The 24,676-nt window shown below is 42.4% G+C and overlaps 1 protein-coding gene across 2 annotated transcripts in view; it reads left to right on the top strand.

The window, feature by feature from the left end:
• The window catches only part of LOC132824365 (dual specificity protein phosphatase 8-like), a 229,298-nt gene extending 206,422 nt beyond the window's left edge, over positions 1 to 22,876 (top strand). For both annotated transcript variants that reach the window (XM_060838756.1, XM_060838757.1), the window contains 4 exons: positions 9,114 to 9,280; positions 13,973 to 14,132; positions 15,025 to 15,148; positions 16,868 to 22,876. In XM_060838756.1, the coding sequence (XP_060694739.1) occupies positions 9,114 to 9,280; positions 13,973 to 14,132; positions 15,025 to 15,148; positions 16,868 to 18,056 (1,640 nt within the window). In that variant the 3' untranslated portion in view covers positions 18,057 to 22,876. The remainder of the gene's footprint in view (positions 1 to 9,113; positions 9,281 to 13,972; positions 14,133 to 15,024; positions 15,149 to 16,867) is intronic.
• Positions 22,877 to 24,676: the final 1,800 nt, after the last annotated feature.

Here is a 24,676-nt window from a genome sequence, read left to right as displayed (position 1 = left end):
GTAAAACACAGAAGGGGCGCATTTGGCCCATCATATGAGTACTACGTCTTTGAAAATGTATTTACTTAGTATGATTCCATTGCTGCTTCCTCATAGCCTTGCAAGTGCTTCCTTTGCCCATATAAATGCAATTTTTCGTTTTGGAAGTTACTCTTAAAACTGCTTTCATTGCCCTTTCAGGCAGTGCACTGCAACTCCTGACGACATGCTGCAGAAAAAAAAACTCATCATTGCCCCTTATTCTTCTGCCAACTATTTTAAATGTTAAGAAGTTATTTTTTGCCAACCTAGTATTGGGTTCTATTCCTTGGAGGCCAATTGAAACAGAGTGCAGTTATTGAGGGTAGGCTGCTGTGCACTTAGCGATACTTTGATTTTGATTTACACTCACTAGACACAGAGACAGGAAAGACAACTTGTTTGTCAAGAACTGAGCTTAAGTTTGCAGTATTCCATTTGCCAGGATCATTTATAAACAGGATTAAAGCTTTCCATCCAGCTGATCTTGTTAGTTAAATACATTCTTGTAATTTTTTTCCTTTGTGTGTTAAAAAGGAACTGAAGTATAAAAAAGCCGCCCCCATGTATTTAAGGAAAGTATTCATAGTTTGTCAGGACAATACTTGATTTATAAATCATTGTGCAAGTTGCAAATTTTATTTTGTTTGCTATGTTTAGTTTGCACCTGAATTTAGGTCCATCCTCCATTTATAAAGTTGATATAACTGAAATATCTGGCATTACTTTTTAATGGATATAAACATAAGGGTCAGATAATATTTGTGTGTTCATATTATTCCATGTGAACTTCTGTTTCACATGTTAGCTCATCTGAAGATAGCGGAGATGGTGCTACTATTGGCCTCAGCACTTCTAAATTAAGGGGGTTGGCGAACATGGAAACTCCCCAGGTTTTGTGTTCTTAAAAAGGAAGACTTGTGTTCATATAGCACTTTTCATAACGGTCAGGATGTCATAGTGCATTTCACAGTTAATTAAATACTTTTTGAAGCATTCTTGCTGTAATTACCATCCCACATGGACATTGCATTGTCGACATTACTTGTCATGTTGCTCCCTCCCTCCACATACAGAATATTTGTGCCATAAATCACTCTGCGTACTCAATACATGAAGAATGTGCCCTTAAAATGTTTGGAACCATTTCCCCCAGCAGGGAGTGATCACTTTAAAATAAATCCAGTGAGCAACGAACTAATCATACTTATAATTGCAAAACTCTGATTTGGTGATGTATATAGGTGTGAAATCTGTTACTGATGAGAAAGTTCGACTGAGGCTGTTTGTATAACTAATGTTGTGTTGTAATGCTTGTGAACCAATGGTTCAGTTTTGCTTTACATTATTGAGCTCAGGTCTAGCTGTAGCAATTGTTCCTGTTTCTTCATCCATATCTGTCCCAAACCCTTCGAATGCGGGATTAAATAAACAAACACTTGGATGTTTACAACTCACTGCTGATTATTTACAATTTGCTTACCTCTTTATAAAGCAAGCTCCAAACTGAGGAACACTGATGAAAACAGTGGACATTTAGCCAAAAATATAAAGCAACAAACTCCGTTAATTTGTAACCTATCAGGTTGCCACCTCCAGGTTAACTGAACACCAGGATATAATTTAATAGGCTGCCGCCTGGCCGATTCAGTCATCCATGTATTATGTGGGAGCAGCAGAGGTTTCCAATTAAGGAGTCATGCTAATTTTCAGCCCCAGAATGTACCCTGACCTAGCAGCCAAATGATTTATTGCCAGCTTTTGGAGGCAAGGGCATTGACCTGCACCTGTGCTTCGCTTCAATCGTGATGTGATGTAATTGTCAAATCCAGGAGGTGATGTAATGCAACTAAAAGAGCATATTGAAACTGTGGGGGGAGGAGAGCTGAAACACTATACTGGGCGTGGATTCAGGATGTATAATGTTCCTGTTAATGCAGCATGCTGTCCAATGCAAAATATGTTGTGTATCTGTGAACATACACTTGCCTCCCCTTCCCTTGAATGATCATAGATCCCCAGCTTTGCAAAGGAAGTACCAAGTTACTGAGATTGAATATTCTCATATCCAAAAGGACCACGTACATTACTGGAATTTGACTTTTGTGAAATACAACATTGTTTTGATTCATTTCACTGACTGATTGGGAGAACTTCTCTTGTGATGTGTAGGCAGCACTGAATTCATTGAATAGAGTGGAAGCTGAGAACATGAAATTGAAAGTAAAGGCAGCTTTTTTTTAAAAAAAAGGAACTCAGGAAATGGGTGCCATTTATCGCTTATCCTAATTGTGCTTGAAAAGGAGATGGTGAACTTTTCTTGAACTGCTGTTGGTGTGTGCGTGTGTGGAGTGAAGATGTAAGATCACAAGAGTTGACAATTCAGCCTCTCCAGCCTGCTCTGTCATTTGATACAATGATGGCTGATCTCATCTTGGCCTCAACACCACTTTCCTATCCACTATCCAGAACCCTTCAACCCATTACTAAATAAAAATCGTATCTCCTCCTTAAATTTACTCAATCACCAGTCAGGTGCTGTTGACGAGGGATTTCCAGAATTTTAACCCTGCAGTGATAAATAATGATGACTTAGTTTTCATCAGTGACGGGTGACTTAGAAAGAAACTTGGACGTGGCAGTGCCCGTATGAATTTGCTTTCCTTGATCTACCAGATGGCTGCCATTTTGGAAGGTACCTTCCCAGAATTTTGCATTGCATCTTGTAGATGATGCACACTTCTGTCCTAGTGGCGGACGGAGTCAGTTTAGAGCAATGGTGATCAAACCTGGATGGTGTTGAGCTTCTTGAATGTTGTCTGAGCTGTGCTCATCCAGGCAAGTGGAAGAGTATTTGATCAAACCTGTGCCTTGCAGAGTGTGGACTGCGAACACAGAATACACTACTCAACATTTGACCTTCTCTGGTAGCTACAAAATTTATGTAGCTGTTCCAGTTTCGTTTCTGTCAACTTTGTCCCTCCCTAACAAGGATGGTGATCTGCTGATTCAACAACAACAATGTCAAGGGGAAGTGCTTCGGCTCTATCGTCAGTGACATTCATTGGTGGGCACTTGTGTGGCATGAATTTTACTTTCGAGTTATATCAGGCCAATCCCAAATGTTGTCCTCACCCCATGCAGTCACACTGCACAACAGTGTGTGATTTGGCATCCCTGTGCTTTTCTGTCAGTAATATGATTGCTAACCTTCAAATTGCTTCCAAATAATGTCAGTGACCTATCATTTGGTTTCCAAGGATGAGCTTGAGGTGTGATTACACTGTTGGAGTTTATTGAGTGGTTTGTTGTTTAATTTTCAGCAATACTTAGGGCAGGGTCTGGGAGAAAATCAGAGTAAAACCCCTCAACTGATATTCCTCTAGCCCAAAGTCACTGATGAAGACTCTAGCACCTTCATGCGCTGAGAAAATGTTTTCGTGCAGGGTGGTGTCCTTGAGTCTCCTTTCCCTACCCCTCCCAACTTTCTCAGCTTATGCTTTCAATTTATAACGATCTTTGTGCAAATTGGACATGCAGGTGAGCAGTTTGCTACTTTGCTCGGATGGTTTCATATCTTGTGTGTGACTGGGTCTCAGGTCCATACGATGAGTGTAGAAAATGATAGCGGCTTCAGTGGGAATTCCCTGTACCAGAGGAGGCAAGGGAAGGCAAGATTTCTTTTCCTACAAAATGGATAAGTGCAAAGATTTCTAGCAGCCACTTGGACCCGGGAGAGCTGGCCTTAATAATTAGCCTCTGCCGTGATGTAAAGAATCCTTTTTTTTCAGAGTAGGTTAGGGGAAATGGCTGAGGCGACAGCTGTTAAGATCAGAGTAATTTTCCGCATCATCTCCTCAGGCCTCTGAGGGTGTATTATAAGGCTGCATAGTGCGCCAGCACTGTGTAATAATCATACGGCAAGCTGACAGACTATGGGGAGATAATAAATGACCGAGTGGCAATGCCTGTATTAAAGCTGCAGGGAATGAAGAGGATCCTGGTTTTTAGTTTAGTTTCTTAAGAAGGAAACTGGCCAGTTTCTTTCACTTCTCTTTGTTTACTACGTAAATGGGCAATCAGTTTTGCATGGAGAGGCTGAATTCGAAATGCAAGGGCTCATCCACAAGTTCACCTGTACCTTAACCTGCACCAAGTCCTGATGAGTCATTCCTTCAGTACTTACTGATCAATTTTGGTTCCTGGTCAAGCGATGAATGCCAGGATTTTAAAATTTTTATCCATCCATTTAAAAATCGCCATGTAATCTCTCTCCCTGCAATCCTGCCGAATTCCAAAACTGTCCAATAACTTTACATTCCTCCAGTTCTGGCCTCGTGAACAAGCCCCCACTTCCTTTGCTGTATCCATTGTCAGCGTTAACCTCAACCTTGTACAATGACCATCTCATGCCTCTATACCTCAAATAAATTCTTTAGAATGCTGTTTAAGCTTCCTTCTTTCACCATGCTTTTAGTCCCCCATCCCTGTGAGACTTGGCTGCCACATTTTGTGCTACTGGGAAGTACTTTGGAACCCTTTACTATGTTAAAGTTGTATAAATCTGTATAAATAAGCTGTAATGCATTGCTGCACGTTTCTTACAGTCACACAGCTCAGTAACAAACTCAGCTATTCATACACCAAGAATGCTGTATTTTACATATTCTTAATGGTGGCATATTTTACTCTGATCACCTCTAGCTCAGCTCATTCCACTCCAGCCTCTAAATCCAAAGGTTAAGGTTGCTGCTCCACGTCACTTACTAAGGGTAAGCTGCATTGTCAGATGTGTTGTCTTTCAGATGAGATTTCAAACCAGATGTCTGGTGCATGTAACGCAAAAAAAAACTCCATGAACTGGGGAGTTAACCCTGGTGTGACCAATATTAATCCATCAACTAATATCACAGAGGGTTGTGACACAGTAGTAGTGTTATTTATCTCTGGGCTGTCAAATACCAGCCAGGCGGTTGGTCACAGAAGGAGTGTTGAAACAGACCGTTTCATAAATCAGTCTGTGAATCTTTCCACCACTTTCCCATTATTTCCAAAACGTTTGTGTGAAGACACACTGACAATAATTAAATTCACAAGAAAAAGGTCTCTATGACATGGCTCTTTGAGGAAGTGCATAAATCGGCTGTGTGTTTCCTACATTAGGACAGTGACTTATGCTTCAAAAGTGCTTTGACCAAAATAAATAAATTGGCTGCAATGTTCTTTGAGATGTCCAATGTTAGTGAGAGGTGCTACATAAATGAATACTTCTTTCTAGGCCTTGCACCTGACTATTGGATGTTGAGTGAATGAACATGTAGAAAATTCTACTGGTGGTGCTGTTTTACAGCGCCAATGTTCATGTCTCTTGGGTCAGAGGCTGTGGTTTTGTAGCTGCACTTCAGATGTCATCTAATTCAGGGCAGCGAGTGCTCCATTGATACACATGTTGTTCTTTGCATTCAGATGTTAAACAGAGACACCATCTGGCACTCACTTTTCCTAGCACTCGTTAAAGTTCTTTCAGTCTCTCAGCCTGTATTCCTCTCAGTCACCACTACTCAAGCACTTTTTGGCTATTGTTTGTACAATCTAACTATACAAATTGAGTGCTTTGTCTTCCTGCATTACAACAGCTTCAAATAGTACTTAATTGTCCGTCAAGTGTTTGAGGACAACTTGACTGGATGAAAGGTGCAACGAAAATGTAAGGTACCTTTTTTTTTACTTTCTTTCGTGTCGCATGACCAATGGCAGGTACGGTTCGTGTGGCCAAGCAGAAATCAAAAGGGATAAATCTTTTAGTCTCCACCAAGACTAGAAGACCTAATAAAAGGGGCCATTTTTAAAAATTCTGGGGGCTGAAACATTTTGCACGTGACTTGACATTAGTTATGTAAACACATGCTCTGCATGAACCAGGCAGCACTTGTGAAAGTCTTGCAAAGTAGCTTCGACAAGGACAGAGTTAAGATTTGACTGGGACTGTAATCTGAACTGTGCAGTTGAGGCGTCCTACCGTGTATTTCAGAAGTTGATCAGATATTTGCAACAATTCAATTTTATTTGCAAGAATTCAAGTGTGCATGTCTGTTTTGTTTTCACCTTTATGATTTATTGGAAATGGAGCTGTTTTTCTGTCGCTAGCTTAATTTATTGTTCAGTGCTAGTCACTACAGATGATCTCATAGCAATATTATTTATCTACCGAAGGTGCTTGCGATAAATGGGAGAGTTTACAATGATTTCCTGTCAGAACTTCTCCCCACCCTTTACAACTTTCAGACCATCCTGTTTATTGGTTAACACCTTTCAACCTTTCTCTGCCTGGTGGTCTGAATTTTCTGACATTGAGATGCAAAGGAAGAGAGAGAAAAAAAAGGAAGAATTTGCATTTATTAAGTATCTTTCATGACCTCAAGACTTTCTAGGGTTGAAAGGGTTCAACTTTAAAGAGTTCAGAAAAGACTTACCGGGGATGGAGGATTCGAGCTGCAGGGAGGGGCTGAATAGGCCGGGGCTGTTTTCCCTGGAGCATCGGAGGCTGAGGGGTGACATTGTAGATGTTTATAAAATCACGAGGGGCATGGATAGGGTAAATAGACAAGGTCTTTTCTTGGGGTAGACCAGTCAGAGGAAGTGGTGGAGGCTGGTACATTTAAAAGGCATCTGGATGGGTATATGAATAGGAAGGGTTTAATATGAATGCTGGCAAATGGCACTAGATTAATTTAGGATATCAGCATGGATGGGTTAGACCAAAGGGTCTGTGCTGTACATCTTTATGACTCCAGTCAGTTGTATACTTTTGAAGTGTAAATTATGTTGTAATGTGGAAAATGTGGCAGCAAAAGAAGTTCCCACAAGCAGCACTGAGACAATGCCCAGACCACCTGTTTTTGGTGGCAGTGATTGAGGGATAGGTATTAGCCAAGGGTTAACTGTTCTTTGAATTAGTGCAATGTGATCTTTTACATCTACCTGAGAAGACGCCTCAGTGTAACATATTACCCGAAAAGGTGACACTTCTACCAGCATCACACTCCCTCAGGACTGCACCGGTGTCATTTTAAATAAATGGCATAAAGCTGTCCAGTCGGACTTGAATCAACAGTTGTTTGACCCTTACAATCAAGGGTGCTGCCATTGAACCAAGGTTCAAGTGGATGAACTTAACATGACGTTACCCACTTGCCAGCTCCACAGCTGCCTGATTAAAGATCACTTTGTCAATCTTTCCACTCCTTTGCTGACCACCAGAACATGCTGTTCAGATCCGGCACCAGGAAACTATCATCATATCAGACAATATTGCCATAAAGCTCGGATTTAATGGGCTATACAGTTTTAATTTATAGCTTGTGCCAGAGGTTACTCTGTGGTACAGTTTTGATCTTTAAACTCTGTAACTTAAAATATTTTATACTCCTGATTATCACTTTTGATACTGGGGTGCTCCTTTGATTTGAATATTCTTTATTTTTATATAAAATCATCGCTGCATTTCCATGAGGCACTAGAACATGTACAGTGGGTGTCAGTTTGAATCTTAAAAGCTGTTGTCACCTCAACTAAGGAAATCATTTTCAAATGTTTAAAGGTGATCTAAAGATTTTTTAAAAATGTTGTTCTTAACATCAACTGCAGTCTTTGTTTGCAAGTACTTATCTTCTCATATCATTGAACATACACTTGAGTGACCTTTTGACTTTGGATATTAATAGCATTGAAAATTATAACATGACTGGGTTTCACTTCAGTTCATCTTCCTGGCATCAGTTTTTGTCAATTCAGTTTTACCAGCTCATTTGATTACAGCAGAAGCAGCTCCCAAGTACCAGTTATCAATGCAGTGAAAGTGTTTCTGTTGCTGTGGTGAGGAGGGGGGGGAGATGGGAAGTGGAAGTTCTGAGGTCGATGCAAGCGGTTCCCATCAGTCATTAAGGGTTGTGTAAATTTACACAGTGTAACAGGAAAGATTGAATCACACTCAAGTGAAGCTGTGGTCATGTGGATTCAGCTGCCAGTTTTTTACATAACGTCATTCAGCTTGTGCACCTAAGATCTGTGTGTGTGTCTCTCTCTTTCTCTCTCACACACACACACACACACACACTGGCTCGCTCTCTCTCTGTCACACACACAATACATTTGGCTGTCCTCAAGTGTTTTCTGCTCCATTACCATGCAGTACTTTCTATCGCTGGAAGTGGAGGTCGGTAGGTAGCTTATTCTGAGCAGATGGGAGGAAGTATGTACTAAAAGCCACCAAATAAGTCTCATCAACTTGCTTTGCTGGTATTTGATTCTATTCTTGATTGTGCCAATGCCAATGTGGAAGAGATTTTAATGTGCAGCAGTTGCTGAACAAATATTTTTTGTGCGCATGTGTGAGAGAGAGATGTGGGAGTGGTGGTAATTAAGTGTACAATGGCAGGGGACTAGTCGGACATTTGGGAAGGAGATTAAGATTGGGCTCAGTTTGTGACATCTCCTCTTGTCTACGCAGCCTCTCTGTTATGGCATGCTCGTGAGGGAAGTCCATTCATTCAAGTAAAACAGCCTGTTCTTGTGGATGTTGCACTGTGAGACAGGCATTAGGGAGCTGTAGTTGTGGAGTGACCTGCAATAGGTGGGCAGTGCTGCTGGCTAACTGAAGGTGCTTCAGGATGAAGCATGTTCCAATTGGAGGTTTGAGGAAGCTAGTGAGAAATTATAATAAAAACTCTTTTTTTGCCTCCTGTATTGCCACAGTCTTTCAACATTCATAACCAAACAAAGTATATGGTCATGTGTATATCTGAACATCTTTCCTTGAAGTTTTGCACATTGAGATGGCTGTGGTGTTCATTTCAAAGTTTTGCAATCCACGCTGTGATAGTTCATTGAATCAAGTTTGGTGTGAATTGGCAGCCCTTCAGAAGTGCTATCACAAAACTTTTTTAATTGGAGGAACAATGTTTGTCTGCTTTTACTTAACAGGCTTGTTAAACTGATCAGGTTGAGTTTTGTAGATTATGGTGAGGCACACATAAGTAAGGCAGTTTGATGTAACGGTGCAATCATGATAGTTTTATTTTTCTTCCCTCTTGTAGGAGGATTTGCTGCATTTTCCTCCTGTTTCCCGGGCCTATGTGAGGGCAAACCTACCGCTATCCTGCCAATGAGCATCTCTCAGCCATGTCTACCTGTTGCGAACATCGGGCCTACTCGAATCCTCCCACATTTGTACCTGGGATCGCAGAAAGACGTGCTAAATAAGGTACATTTATATTTCTAGTTACTTAATAAGTAGGACTTTAAGTGCATTATCATCAAATTTTTAAAACTGTCACCTTCCAGCTGTCTTTCATATAAATGAGCTTGTGCTCGCTGGAATTTAGATGGGTGAGAGGGGATCTTATAGAAACATCTGAAATCCTGATGGGACTGCACAGACTAGGTGCATGAAGAATGTTCCAGATGTTGGGGAAGTCCAAAACAAGGGGTCACAGTCTAAGAATAAGGAATAAGCCATTCAGGATTGAGATGAGGAAGAATTTCTTCACTCAAAGAGTTGTGAACCTGTGGAATTGTCTCCCACAGAAAGCTTGGGGCCAGTTCATTAGATATATAAGAGGGAGGTGGATGTGGCTCTTGTAGCTAAAGGGATCAAGGAGTATAGGGAGAAGGCGGGAATGGGATAGTGAGATTTCATGATCAGCCATGATCACATTGAATGGTAATGCAGGCACAAATGGCGTATTCTTGCATCTATTTTCTATGTTTCGACGAACAGGAGTAGGCCACTTGGCTCCACAAGCCACTCAGTAAGATCATGACTGGTTTCCTCCTTTGAAACATGGCTTAACTCTTGGATAAAGAGTTTAAATTGTTACTATCTCTTCATGTGTTTCAGTGCCAAACTTGATTTGGTAATATCAAGTGAGTCACCTTGAGAATCCTACTGAGCAGAAGGCCACTGTGGCCCTTTGAAAAAGCTTCGAGTAAAAAATGAGGTCTGCAGATGCTGGAGATCACAGCTGAAAATGTGTTGCGGGTTAAAGCACAGCAGGTTAGGCAGCATCTCAGGAATAGGGAATTCGACGTTTCGAGCATAAGCCCTTCATCAGGAATGAGAGAGAGTAGCCAAGCAGGCTAAGATAAAAGGTAGGGAGGAGGGACTGGGGGGAGGGGCGATGGAGGTGGGATAGGTGGAAGGAGGTCAAGGTGAGGGTGATAGGCCGGAGTGGGGTGGGGGCGGAATTCCCTATTCCTGAGATGCTGCCTAACCTGCTGTGCTTTAACCAGCAACACATTTTCACCTTTGAAAAAGCTGTCCACTTAGTTCTGTTTCTTGCAAAGTGGAAGCTGATCAGTCAGTAGTTGCACTTCCACATACCGTTGGCAAACCGTCTAACTGCGGTGCTGTGTGACCTGCAGGTTAGCTCAGGGACCACGCTACATCCTCTGTAGGTCTGATTTCAGCCAGTATTCACTTTGTTTCAGGCTCTGCTTTTGAACATGAGCAGCAGTATATCATCTCAACAGCTCTTTTTCACACCTGATAATCTTGTTTTAACACGCCACCCTGTGATTTATCTTCCTTTTGTACACTTGGAAGCTACTTAACTGCTTGATAATTATGGCCATCACTTAGCCAGTACCTGGTCATTAATTCTTTTGTGTGCAATCCTGTAATGGCCATTAAAGGCTTTCACACCTTGGAGTTTATGCTGGGGATTATTTTTGTGCTCACATTCACCCTGCAGAGTGTGAAAAGGCGCTCCGAAATCAGCCGGCTGCCTCTCACATCTCTATAGAAATGTCAGCTGTGTGTTTGCCCCTGTAATTGTCCAGGAAGTGAGGCCAAATACTTCTCCCAGTATGGGGGAACGTTCAATCACCAGCTGTAGTTGGACAGTTGATGGAGGTTTTATCACAACCAGTGCACCAGCCTTTTGTCTGTAATCCTTGTCCAATAACAAAAACACTGAAGTGGAGTCCAATTGAGCTATACAGAGCTATGACGGGTGGAAAAGGAGAATCCTTTCCCTTTGCTAGAGGAGTCAGTAACCAGGAGCACAGAATAACATAACTATGCTGCAAAAGGTGACCATTCAGTCCATCATGCCTCTACCAGTTCTATTACCTAGTGCCAATCTCCTGTCCTTTCCCCATACCCCTGCCCACTACTTCCATCCAAATAACCCTCCAATGCCCCCTTGAAAGTCTCATTTGAACCTCCTTCTACTAGAGAGTCAGAGAAAAGCGGCACAGGAAATGGCCTTTTGGTCCAATGTGTCAGTGCTTGTCAAAAACAGCCACCCAACTGTTCTCATCCCGTTTACCAACACTAGGCCCACAGCCTTATATACCTTGGCACCACAAATGCACATCTAAGTACTTATAGAGTCAGAGTCATAAAGCATGGAAACAGACCCTTGGGTCCGACCAGTCCATGGCGAACGTAATCCCAAACTAAACTAGTCCCACCTGTCTGCTGCTAGCCCATATCCCTCCAAACCTTTCCTATTCATGTAGTTAACCAAGTATCTTTTAAACGTTGCAACGGTGCCCAGATCCACCACTTCCTCAGGAAGTTCATTTCACACACAAACCACCCTCTCTGTAAACAATTTGCCCCCATGTCCTTTTTAAATCTCTCTCCTCTCACCTGAAAAATATGCCCCCCAGTCTTGGAAGCCTCCACCCCAGGGAAAATACACCTGCCATTAATCCTTTCAGTACCCGTTGTGTTCTTATAAACCTCTATATGGTCACTTCTAAATCTCCTCTACACTCCAGGAAGGAAGGTCCCAGCCTATCTAAGCCAGTCTTACTGAGTTCCAGATTCCCACCATCCTCTGGGTGAAAAAGGCTTTTCCTCACATTTCCAGGCAATACATTACATGCACTAACAACCCGTTGTATTAAAAAAAAGCCTTTTCTCACCTCACCCTTGCTTCCTTTGCTCATCACTTTAAATCTGTTTTGCTTTTTACAAGTAGGGCCCATTTTTGAGGTAAAGTGTTGGGAGATTTAGAGGCATTACAGGGAAACTTTCTTTCACCATGATGGATGTTCAAGGCCTAAAAGGATCATAGAGGCAGGAACCCTCGAAACCGCTAAGAACTATTTAAATGAACACTTGAAACACCATACCATGCAAGGCTATAGGCCAGTGCTGGAAAATGGGATTACAATAGATAGATGCTTCATGGCCACCACAGAAATAATGGGCTGTAGGCTCTTTTCCCATGCTGTAAAAACTCTTATCACTTTCCACAAATGAAAAACACATCGGGTGTTAAAGAGAAGTTATGTCTATGATCATTCTTCCAGGTTGTACGTACCTGTGACCAGGAAATGAATCCTTAATTCCTGGAGACTCCAAGGAAATCTGGGATAATTGGCAATCTGAGGGAAGAGGGGAGATTATTGCATGTTAGTGCATAAATCGGGGTCACTTAATGTTGGCTTATTTAAACAGAGTTAACTGGAGTTTAGGGCTAAGCAATGGTGCATACTGCAGGGAGCTTTAACAAAGAGAAAGGCAGGGAGAGAACAAATGTGTTATAAAATCAAAAGTGGCATCTGATTCTAAACTAAAACTACAGGTGCTAGAAATCAGGCAAAATAAAATTGAGAGAGAGAGAGAGAGAGAGCGAGCAAACCAGTTAAGCAAATACAAAGAGAAAGAAAGCATTTTGGGATTGGAGAGGTTTCATTAGAATTGGCAACTAGAACTATTGATGGTGATTTTGCTTTAGTGGGCTTTCACAAAATCTAGTCAGCTTCTGACCCAAAGGAATTGTAACTCAATGGCTTTGCGACAGAGCAGAGTGGAACTCTCCAGTCATCCAGCTTTTTCAAGCTGGCTGGTTTCAATGATAGTCACACAGTGATCTTCACAATGACAAAAAGCTCAGCAGTTTCTGGTTTTCGTTTGCTACACTTACAGAAGAAAATATATATAGGATCCTACATTTTAGAAGGAGAAAAGGCCAAATTTACCTGCTGCCATAACTTTGCTGGTATTGTGTCTAACCTGACGGGGCCATTAGATTCAGCTGGTCTGTGCAGCTATTAAGACTGCAAACACTAATCATCTGTCTATCCTGCCACCCACCATCTGTCCTTCTAGTCCTTTCTTCCTCATCGGTGTATTAAAATTCCCCTGTTTCAGCTGTTCTATGGCCAAGTATATAACACTTCTCCGTGTTTAAGAGGAATTCTTCCTAAACTTTGCTCTTCATCTGTTGGTGACATCCATGAATGTTTGTGAGGCAGAGCAGTATCACAGATGCATTCAATGGACCTGGGCTGGCACAATGGCTCAGTGGTTCAATTCCACCTCAAGCGACTGACTGTGTGGAGTTTGCACATTCTCCCCATGTCTGCGTGCATTATTCAGGGGTAAATATTGAGTAGGAGGAATGGGTCTGGGTGGGTTACTCTTTGGAGGGTCGGTGTGGACTTGTTGGACCGAAGGCCCTCTTTCCACATTGTAGGGATTCGATGATAAATTGCCCCAATGGTCTAGGAGATATGTAGGCTGGGGGGATATTGCAGGGTGGGATGCTCTTTAGATGGTCAGTGTGGTCTCAATGGGCTGATTGGCCTGTTTCCACACTGTAGGGATTAAATGACTTTTAAAACCTAATTTCTTCTGTTTTTTGAGCTGGGAAGAAAAGGATGTCTTGTTGCATGGTAAAAGGTTAATGGCATTCAAAGCTTTTTTTTGCTGTCCTTTCTCTCTCACACACACACTTGTTTCTCTTTGATGAATAGTGGCTATGTGGTGGATGTATTCCTGAGATGGTTATCAGCTCACTAGGTCTTGAACTTAGAGCTCCTGGCCCTGAAGGCGAGATTGCCTGTAAAATTGTCATTGCTAGAAGTGTTTCAGAATTGGGATTTGAAAACCTGTTTTGTGTACATATATTAATCTATAACCATTTTCCTGTTCCAGGACTTAATGGTACAGAATGGAATCACGTATGTTCTTAATGCCAGCAACTCTTGTCCCAAGCCTGACTTCATCTCAGAGAGTCACTTCATGCGCATTCCAGTCAATGACAACTACTGCGAGAAGCTTTTACCCTGGTTGGATGAATCCATTGTTTTTATCGGTGAGATATGCGGCGTGTTTTGAGCACCATTACTGACACTCTGTGCAGATGTGAGCAATAAGATTGCCTTTGAGTGGTAACCGTTCTGTGATGGTTTGGGACCACAACTCCCAGCACACTGTAGAGAGGTGTGTTGAAACAACAGCTTGGATAATGAACTGTGTGCACACATAGGTATGTGTCAGTACAATGGACTGACTAAGTACCTGGTCTGTTACCCAGTTGTCATACACCCACTTATTCTGTTCCCATGTTGGTAGGTAACTAGGAAGCTCATTCAACGTAGCTGCCTTTTTTGTGCTGTCTTATGCATTGACATGAGACTCTTGTACAAGTCGTACTCAAAGCCACATTACGGCAAGCTGTCCTCTCGAGTTTCAGTGGAGGGCTCTTGTGGTGCAAACGCACAGTCCCTACCCCTGGACTGGAAGGCCCAGCTTCAAGTCCCACTACTCCAGGGGGTGTGTGATAATATCTCTGAACACATTGATTTAAAAAATGGCAAAAATTTAAAAAATCAACTGCCTTTCTTGGCTCCAAGAATTTGATCCTGGTGCTCCGAGAGAAAGTGAATGATGTGTCTTCCTATTCAGGCAGTTTCTGGTTCCACGTTGTCTCAGATGCACTGTCGATGGAGGTGGGGAAAACAAGCATGTTAGCAACATTTAAGGTGTATCTTGACAGACACGTGAGCATGAGGTGAATAGAGGATATGATGCCATGCGTGGGCAATAAGTAGTGAGTCTAAATAAGAACTAGGAATCGGCGCAAGCTTGGTGGGTCGAAGGGCCTGTTCTTGTGCTGTATTATGTTGCATAAGGTAGAATAGTTAGACTCTGTGATAAGGGAAAACGGATGCATTCTACTCAAATTGTTCTCTGCTTCTCTCTAGACAAAGCAAAGGTCTCCAACTGTCGAGTACTTGTCCACTGTTTGGCTGGGATCTCTCGATCAGCTACTGTTGCCATTGCCTATATCATGAAGACCATGGGTCTGTCCTCAGATGATGCTTACAGGTAAATGCTACGAGACCTCAACTGCAAACTTCAGGGTCTGACTTGCAGTTAATGGAGTAATTTTGATCTCTATCGTGTTGCGTTCTTAATGTACTACTTTCTCCCCATTCTCTCATCCCTGTATTAGTGCTTGTGAGAAGCCCTTTGATTCATTCCAAAAACCACCATATACTGACCCTGTTAAAATGCTTTCAATAATGAGCTATTCAGTCCGACACCAAGAAAGGCAATCCCTATACTGTAGGAACTTACCTTTCTGACGTGCATGTTGTATATTATCTAGTTTTCTTGACAAAGTAAGAAGCAGAGCAGAACCAATTATATTATTGAGTGTGAATGAGAATGAAGGATACTGCCAAGCACATTGTGGTACTGGTGAAATTGTATTATTAGTATGAAGGCTGTTATCAATGACATTATCTCATGTGTGTCTATATTGAGCTGTGTCTCTGTTGTGTTAGGATATATTAGTTAATTTGGATCTGTGGTTAGGTTGTAACAAATGAACAAAACCCAACCTTTGGTAAACTCGCAAAAATGCCCCATATCTGACATGTTTACTTTTGGCCTGTAGCTGTTAGAGTGATACTTGTCTGTAGAAAGCCTGAATCTAAAAAACAGCTAGAAAGGGCTTTGGTCATGTTCCAGTGAAACAGTAGTCTGTTTAACAGCTCTCTTGACTTGTATTTTCATTGAGGCCACTTTACACGAAAGCACTAGAATAAAATTATCCACAGAAAGTGATCGACTTGGCTGAAGCTCTCATTATTATGTGTCAGTAATAAGTGAGTTACGGCAGCACAGACTGTAAGTGGAACTTGAGGCTTGTTCTAACCCTTATACATGTGAGCCAGTGGGGGAAAGGATAAATGCTTTGCCCAGTATTTGTACCTTAGGAACAGTGGGCATCCTATCTTCTTACTGACATCTAACAATGAGATGGCCTTGAGGTACACTTGCATGTGCAAGTCTCATTATCCGTAAGGAATATATTGAATGGTATTTTTTAGAACAGGTATCTGGCCGGCTGCCTGTGCTTAGCTTCTGAAGCTGCAGGTCTCCCTCGCCAGACTGGTTGGGAACAGAATGTACACACATAGGGAAAAAAAACCTTGTCTATTTACCCTGGGGTGGGGGTGTCCAGAACTAAAGGGTTGAGAGTGAGAGGGGAAAAACTTATAAGGGACCTAAGAGCCAAGTTTTTCACGCAGAGAGTGATGCCTATATGGAATGAGCTGCCAGAGGAAGTGGTCAAGGCTGGTGCAATTACAGCATTTAAAAAGGCATCTAGATGGATATATGAATAGGAAGGGTTTAGAGAGAGGGGCCAAGTGCTGGCCAATGGGACTAGATTAGGTTAAGATATCTGCTCAGCATGGATGAGTTGGACCGAAGAGTCTGTTTCTGTGCTGTACATCTCTATGACTCATATCTTTGCCCTGTGCCCAGCACAGACCCAAACCGAGCAGAGGCAAGCCCTCGGCAATTGACTGAACTGCTGTGGGCTTTTAGAAGTAGCTAATTCCCCCTCTGTTGCAGGGAACAGGATGGGAAAAGCTATTTTGAGTCTTGCTGTGCGTGTATGTAAGTGACCAGTAACCGAAGAAAAAGTTTAGAGTGAGCTTTGTTGGCAGCAATTCTGAAGGTGAGGGTTTGGGGGGGAAAACTAATGCTGGCCTGAAAGCCATGGCTTAAGCATCTTCTGTGTTCTCCCCGAAGGTTTGTCAAGGACCGAAGGCCATCGATTTCTCCCAACTTCAACTTCATGGGCCAGCTGCTGGAGTACGAGAAGAACCTGAAGCTTCTGAAGGTGCGCTCGCTAAGCTCCCTGAAGCCTCAGGCGGACTGGCTGGAGGAGGACGTTGACAGAGAGGTGACCGATGTCTGCAGGGGCATCTTGGAGAGGACGTGTCCCGCCTTCTCCACGCCAGAGCCCACGGGGCAATGCGCAGAGAAGGAGGCGAGCCAGCTGTGCGGTGATTCAGAGAGCGGTGCCACCGCCACCACCGAGTGCAGGAACGCCACCCACATCAGCCTGCAGCAGGGCCTCAACGGGCTGCACCTGTCCAGCGAGCGGATTCAGGACACCAACCGGCTCAAGCGCTCCTTCTCGCTGGACATCAAGTCTTCCTACTCGCCAAGTGCCAGCTTCAGCCCTGGCAAGGCCGCCACGCCCATCGATTCCGACGACATCCCGAAGCTCTGCAAACTCGAGGTCAGGTTGGCCAGCCCCAGCGCAGAGCAGTGCCCCCTGAGCCTGGAGAGCCCGGATAAGCCGGCGGGCCCGGAGGTCGGCGCCGAGACCAAGGCCCGGCAGAGGCGCAAGCCCAAGCACGCCGGCGGCCTCTCGAACTCCTCCGGCCCGGCGGCGCACCCGCTGAGCTTGAACGTGACCCGGGCCGGCGTGCCCTGCCCGATCCACAACGTGGAGGACAACCTGAAGCAGGCGCTGCTGCTGAACGTCCCGAGCGCCCAGCAGCATGGAGGGAGCCGCCGGGCCAAGCACTGCGAGCCGCCGGCTCCCTCCTCGGCGGCCGCCGGTGTCAACGCGCCGTGGTACTACGGCGCAGACTCGCAGGCCGCCCACGCGCCAGGGGGCGTGACTCTCTTCAACGGCGGCGGCGGCGGCGGTTGCCCCAGCCCGTACGCTCAGTTCGCGTGCAGCTCGGCGCCCAACGGCTGCGAACCACCGTACGGGGCAGTGCGGCTGCGCGACAAACAGCCCGAGGCGAGGGACACGCGGCGCAGCTGGCACGAGGAGGGCGCCATTGAGAAACAGTTCAAGCGGCGGAGCTGCCAGATGGAGTTCGAGGACGGCATGTCGGAGAGCAGGTCGAGGGAAGACCTGGGCAAGATAGGGAAGCAGTCCAGCTTCTCCGGCAGCATGGAAATCATCGAGGTGTCGTGACACCTCTGGGAATGGGTGAAAGAGCGAGACTGTGGTTATTTATCGCCTGACAGTTTGGAACCGCGGACCTGGTTATTTTTGTTTCTTAAGAAAGAGGCGCGGCGTATCTCCTCTGATACAGAAAGTGGGTTGACACTTCTCTTGAGACTTGTCTTGGAACATTTTTAGAAAAAAGCTAATTTATTTCTCCACACGCATTCTGGCAATGGTGAAAGACGAGGGAACTGGCCACCCCGTTTGAAGTTGTACAGTACGGTATTTAAGTACTTCAAGCAATACTCAAAGAAAGTCTGGTTTTATCTTATTAATTATATATTTTTTTCTGTTTTATGTTTTCCTTTGTTCTCGCATCAAACCCTGGTCTGCTACCTGAGAAGGCCAGTTATTGCACTTTGTTCTTCCTTGTCAGTGACTGAGCCAGTTGAAATGTAGACTGCTACAGTAAAGGCTGGAAAAGTACCTTCTATATGAGATAATCTGTATGAACTGATTGCGAATGGATGCAGACATTAATATGATGTAAATAGTGGTGTATCTATTATTATGGCTGATTTAAATGTTTTTGAATAGTTTAATGATATCCTGGCTGCTTGATGCAAATACCTCAGGTTTGAATAAACATAATAATTAAAAAAAGGCTTTTTCTTTCCCCCTCCACCCCCGCAACAGCCCCTTCCCCCTGTACTTGGGCTGCAACAATACAAAAGAAAAGGGAAAAAAAAAAGAATCGTCTCAGGTTTTTTTAAACTGACTGATTTCTGGGGACTCTCAGGCAAGAGAGAGAGTCAGAGATCAGTCTCGCTCAACTTCAGACCTGCTTAATTGCTGAGTGCCAGTCTTGCATGCCCACTGGCAGAAACATATGATAATGGTACAGCAGCTCGTGCCAGTAACCATGTTTTAGAAAAGCCTTGCTGGGGACCTCTCAGTAGCAGCGGCATCCCATTTTGTCCTTGAGAGCTGCATGTTATATTCTTTCTTCTCTCTGCCTTGTTGCTTGTTCTTTATCTAACCACCTTGGCGCCTGGACAGGAAAGCAGCTTATTGTAAACACAAAAAGGGAACAGGTCATTTCTGGTCCAGCCTGGCTGGAGGAGAAGCTGTTGACTTTACTATGTGATTTGCTTCTAGCCCAGCAATGTGAGGCAGACGCCTGGTGACTGCATTGCAGATGGATTGAAATCTTTCCTTCAAGTAAAGAACTGTTTCTGATGATTTTTATCTGGCTTCGCCACAAAAATAAAGCAACAAAGTTATTTATATTTTGGGTTTTGAAAAGTTAACTAGCCGCGCTTTTAATTTAAATTGGCCGTCACAATGGTGTTATTACTGACAAGACCAGACCCTCTTGTTCATTCCTAAAAGCTGCTGGTTTTGATAGAGCCAAGTGGTTTGTGAGATCATTTCGGAGCCAGTCTCATTTTCTAGGACTGGAGGAGTTACCGACTGGGCAAAGAAGGCAGGTTTCCTTCAATAAATACTTCATTCAACCAACTAGAATTACACGGCAGCTACACAATCACTTTTTACCGGTCTCAGCTATTTAATTATCTCCAATAAAATTTTTTAAAACTGATTTTCATTTCCTCAACAATCAAGGTGGAATTTATGCTCCTGTTCTTTGAAATGTCTTCCCTCACCATCTCCCTTCTTGCCTTCAGAACCCATCAACGGTCCTTCGCTTTGATGGTGTCTTTCTTGCTTCTGATGCCTCTCTCTCTTCAGAGTCTACCTTTTGACTCTTGTTCTGTCTTGTCTGCCCCTTCCCAGTAAGATTTATAGCAATGTCAGTCTCCCAACAATCCCATGGCAGACCTCTTAGCTCCTGAAAGATTGAGGAAAATGATCACCAATTTTTGATTTGTCATTGTGGGTAAATGGGATTGTTATATAACTTAACCCACCTTTCACTGGTTGAATTTCTCCACAGATGCTGCCAGTGTAACTCCTCCTATTGTTCACCAGGCAAATTCACAGGACCCGTTTACCCCAATCAAAAGTAAACGACAAACTTAAAATCTATTTACATATCCACCAACGCAGGGAAACCCATGAACCAGACAATTCTGAGATATGGACTCTGTCCTTTCTTTGCAACCATTACAGTTTGCCAGTTCTGAATTTTAAAGAGATCTCACAACACTGCCTGTACTCAGGCAATGCAGTTGTGGATCATGAGCATCAAGCTGGTCTTTGGCTGACTGACTGCTGCAATATTTACTTGAAAGTTTTATTTAAGAAAGGGGGGAGGGATGGTACGATGGCACATGGTACTGCAGAATGGTGACTGATACATATGTAGATTCCATTCTGCTCCGTTCTCAATCTGAATTGCACTAAGTGGTAAAATAATCTCGAGGGAGGGAAACCACCGTGAAAGAAAATTATTCTCAACACATCTTTAGTCAACCTATTCATCCCATCAAAAGCCAATGCACATTATCTACAATTAATAATCAAAAACACAATAATCGGATTTGAGTGAGTCATGAGTTTTATGGCATTGCATTGCGGTAGTTGAGTAAATGGGCTTATTGTGGAATCTGAGTTGACACTCGTGCTGTTTAGATCTTTTGTTCAATCGAGGTGATAACAGCACTTCCTCAGACCCATGCTTATCTATATTGTTAAGTTAAGGCATTATCAGAAAAATGGAAGACTGACATTTCATAGGCGCTGTTGTGGAATGTTCCTTCTTCTATCCCCCTGTCATTCTGCCTCTACAATTATGATAGGACCTACCCGAGCAAAGTCTTTAAAATTAGATTTCCACGCAACTTATTGTTTCCATCTGATTTACTGTTGGTCTTCAGGGCAAGTAGAAATGTGAGTGGACAATTCAATCCTCAGACCTATTCCAGAATTCAGTGATATCTTGGCTGATCTGAAACAAAGTTCAAAGTCAATTCTTTTTTATTGGGTTGTATGTTGTTTGGTAAACTATTAAGTTTTTAGGATTTTTTTTTGTACTTGCCACTCTCTCTGCTTCATTTGGGATGCTATTAACAAAATGCATGTCCAATCTCCAGTAAGCCTCAATAAAAAACATGTCCTGACTCTCTACCCTCTAACTATAGGATCAGGTCAGTTTGTTGAGTCCAGGACACCCTCCAAATACAGGCATTCCCTTACCAGGAACACAGACCTAGAATCAAGGTGGGAGATGAGAGCTGTAGGTCTGTAAGTCCAGAATCACTAGTTGGGAGACATACAGCACTGCAGGCATTTTTGGATATTTAATGCAAAAAAAAATGTTCTTTAACGTTCTACGGGGCTCCTTCATGTTACTTGCCTTTGTCAGATCCTCACTGGAATGTAAATAGGGTTGTGGTGCAGGTCTGATGTGATCTAATTGAATGTTGGAATGGGTTTGAGAAGGTGAATGGCCTACTCCTATTTCTGTATTCCAATCTGAGCAGGACCCAAGGTTGCCATCTTTCAGAGCTCTTGCTAATGGGCATGCATTGGGACTAGAAAAGTCAAATAAGCTGATACATATCATTACATACTGTCCCTTGAAACCCATGGAGAAATCTACAAATCCCTGGGCAGGACAAAGATACAAGGAGCACAAGTACCTTTTTCATAGATTTGGACCAGGAACTGAATAGCCTCTAGTTCAAATCATCCCTGTTGTTTCAGAGTTGTGCATGTAGGACATTAAAGAAGTTATCTTTTTCTCAAAAGAATGACAGACCTCAAAATAATAGTTTAAAATGACAAGTAGTGAAGTTTCTCTGTTAATTATTGTAATTATTTTCATTATGAAAAGGAAAGCGAGGAACTTAGAATATTTTCACTTAAAAATTCAGTGCAGTATTGAGTTCATTGCTACAAGTGAACACTGAAGGAGGCAGTCACAGTGGTGAAGAAGAGGAATTAGATAAACCTGTGAAAAAGCAAATGAGAAAGTTAAATAATTTAAGAGACATATTAAATAGAATGAGATTGGATTTCTGTTATTTGGCCAATTAGGTGCCCCTGAACTCTTCAGGCTGGAATTTATACAAGTGATGTCTTGCAGTGGGGGTGAAAGAAAACCCACATGTTATTGTTGTCATGGTGACCCACATCATGATAGTGTTTCAGCACAATTTCCAAAAATAAAGGAGAAACCATATTCTTTCAATGGAGCTCCTTTTGGGACTGTATATTCTTATTGCCAGTCTGGGCAGTATGCAGCCTTTTATAACTAATAACTTAAGAATGATTATAAGAGATTGCCTCCCGTCTAGTATTTATTTATTTAACCCCTGGCCTGTGTGAGTTCTGTTCTGGAGTAAAACTCATATATTAGCACGTGCCAGGCTTTTCAGCCCGGCCATCTTAGCCTTGTAAGGGAGTGAGAAGTATTATTGAAAAGGAGCATTTGTCATACCCATCAACAAGATTGTTTGCCATGAATGAGTTGCCGAGAAATTTTTCAAAATTCTTCTTGCTATTGGGAAACAAAGTTATGATTTATATATTGCTGCCCTCAATTCAAAGCCTTACCCTAACTGACTCCTCTCCCACTTACCCTGCTATCCCTTGTCCCACTCCACTTTATAAATTTCTTGAACACTGTGCCCTGGCAACTTTTTCTTCCAACTACACTGGCTTGACTTTAGTATTTCAATTTCCTGTCATAATGAGCTATGGCGAGAGATGCAAATCAGAAATACAAATCGTGTAGATTAAATATTTATTATAATGACATTTGATGCTTTCCTTTGGTCATCCCTTTCTGTTTTAGTCTTGTTTCCACCCAAGCTTTTTATGATTTTCTTTTCAGTCTGTTTGTTGTGTATCACAGCCTTTATCCTGTGTGATTGACGCATCATTTTGCTGGTCTTTTACATTGTGAAGTATTTGATATTGTTACCAAGTGTAATGAAGAAACTTCAATTTCTGTTACTAGCTCTATTTATTGAATGCTGTATCATGGTGCTTTTTTGTATTTGAAAAGTGGTGTAATAAATAAATGGATAGACATTTTAACTTTGTGTTCTTTCATGTCTAATATGTCAGTCTGCAGGATCTTATTCATAGGCAATAGCTTCAAGCAGAAAGGTTCAGCTGCTTGCTGAGAAGTTGGGCATTCTCTTGTTCAAATAATCCTGTTCTTCCACATTTTAGATCTAGAGGACAATGTCAGTATTTTAACCTTTGCAATCTAAAGGATGATATTGTAATTATAACCATTGTGGGAAATTCAGGTATTATTGCAGGACAAGAATAATTTGGGGAGTAGGGGATGACTGAATGATGCATTGTGTTAGAATACAATACCTCTGGTTCTTCTTCTACATTCAGACAAGATGAAAATCTCTTGCAGACTCATGCTTTAATCCCATCTTGCAATCTTATCTGCTGTCATGCAACATTTTTACAGTGGCAATGAATCATATTCAGCTCCCAATCCAAGACTATAACAGTAAAACATGAAACAGAAAGAGAAGTTGCTGGAGAAATTCAACAGATCTGGAAGCATCTGTGGAGGGAGAAGCACAGTTTATGTTTTGAGTTTAATACAAAGTCAGAGTGGATGACTCCACATCTTCTTAATATGCATTTATTCAGGCAGATATTATTTAAACTCTTGTCACTGAGTTTATTTATTTTCAAACTTTGTAATTTCCACTGTTGCAGTCATGACTGTCTTTATTTTTTCCATGCCGTCCCTGATAGCAGGCAGTTAAGTGCCTACACAGAGCACAGAAAGAAGCTGTCTCTTCTAGCTATTTGAAAGAGCTATCCTGTAAAGAAAGCTTAATACCTCACTAAGGAAAACATCCTGCTTTGAAAGTCTAATTCTCCTTTATAAACTGGAAGATGTTGAAAAACATTGGTAATAAATCCATTGACGCTATTAAAAACAATTGCCCAGCACAAACAAATCCAATAGACATTCACTAGATATCGACAGAACTGCTCTTCACAAATTATATATATAAAACCTGAAAATATGGGAGGATATTTCTGGTTTTGTGTTTGAAAAACAAACTGATGGAACTGCGTTCTCCAATTTCATGATGTCACTTGATGCTGTTGTGTTGGAACTCCCTTCCTCCTGAATAAAGTTCAGCAGATTATTTGCAGCAACTTAAAAAGAAACAAAGGGTCAAAAAGACTGTTACTTGTCAGAAACAAATTCATTGTGCAGTCTGTGTAATAAGAACACACATATTTCAGGATTGGGAGGCATCCATTAAGCATAACAAATGTGTTCCTTTCTGATTAATCCACTTCCCCACATTTTTTTAACCTGGTCTCACTAAAACAAAAGAATTTGTTTCGATTAAAGCATTTTTGACAAACACAGGACCTCTCATAGAGTCATAGAGATGTACAGCAAACCCTTCCTATTCAAATACCTATCCAAATGCCTTCTAAATGATGCAATTGTACCAGCCTCCACCACTTCCTCTGGCAGCTTATTCCATATATGTACCACCCTCTGCATGAAAAAGTTGCCCCTTCGGTCTCTTTTATATCCTTTCCCTCTCACCCTAAACCTATGCCCTCTACTTCTGGGCTCCCCAACCCCAGGGAAAAGACTTTGTCTATTTATCTTATGCATGCCATCATAATTTTGTAAATCTCTATAAAGTCACCCCTCAACCTCCGACACTCCAGGG

This window comes from Hemiscyllium ocellatum, chromosome 18 (genome assembly GCF_020745735.1).
Source record: "Hemiscyllium ocellatum isolate sHemOce1 chromosome 18, sHemOce1.pat.X.cur, whole genome shotgun sequence".
NCBI lineage: Eukaryota > Metazoa > Chordata > Chondrichthyes > Orectolobiformes > Hemiscylliidae > Hemiscyllium > Hemiscyllium ocellatum.
Note: the sequence above shows the minus strand (reverse complement) of the source record. Positions and strands in the feature narration are given on the sequence as shown.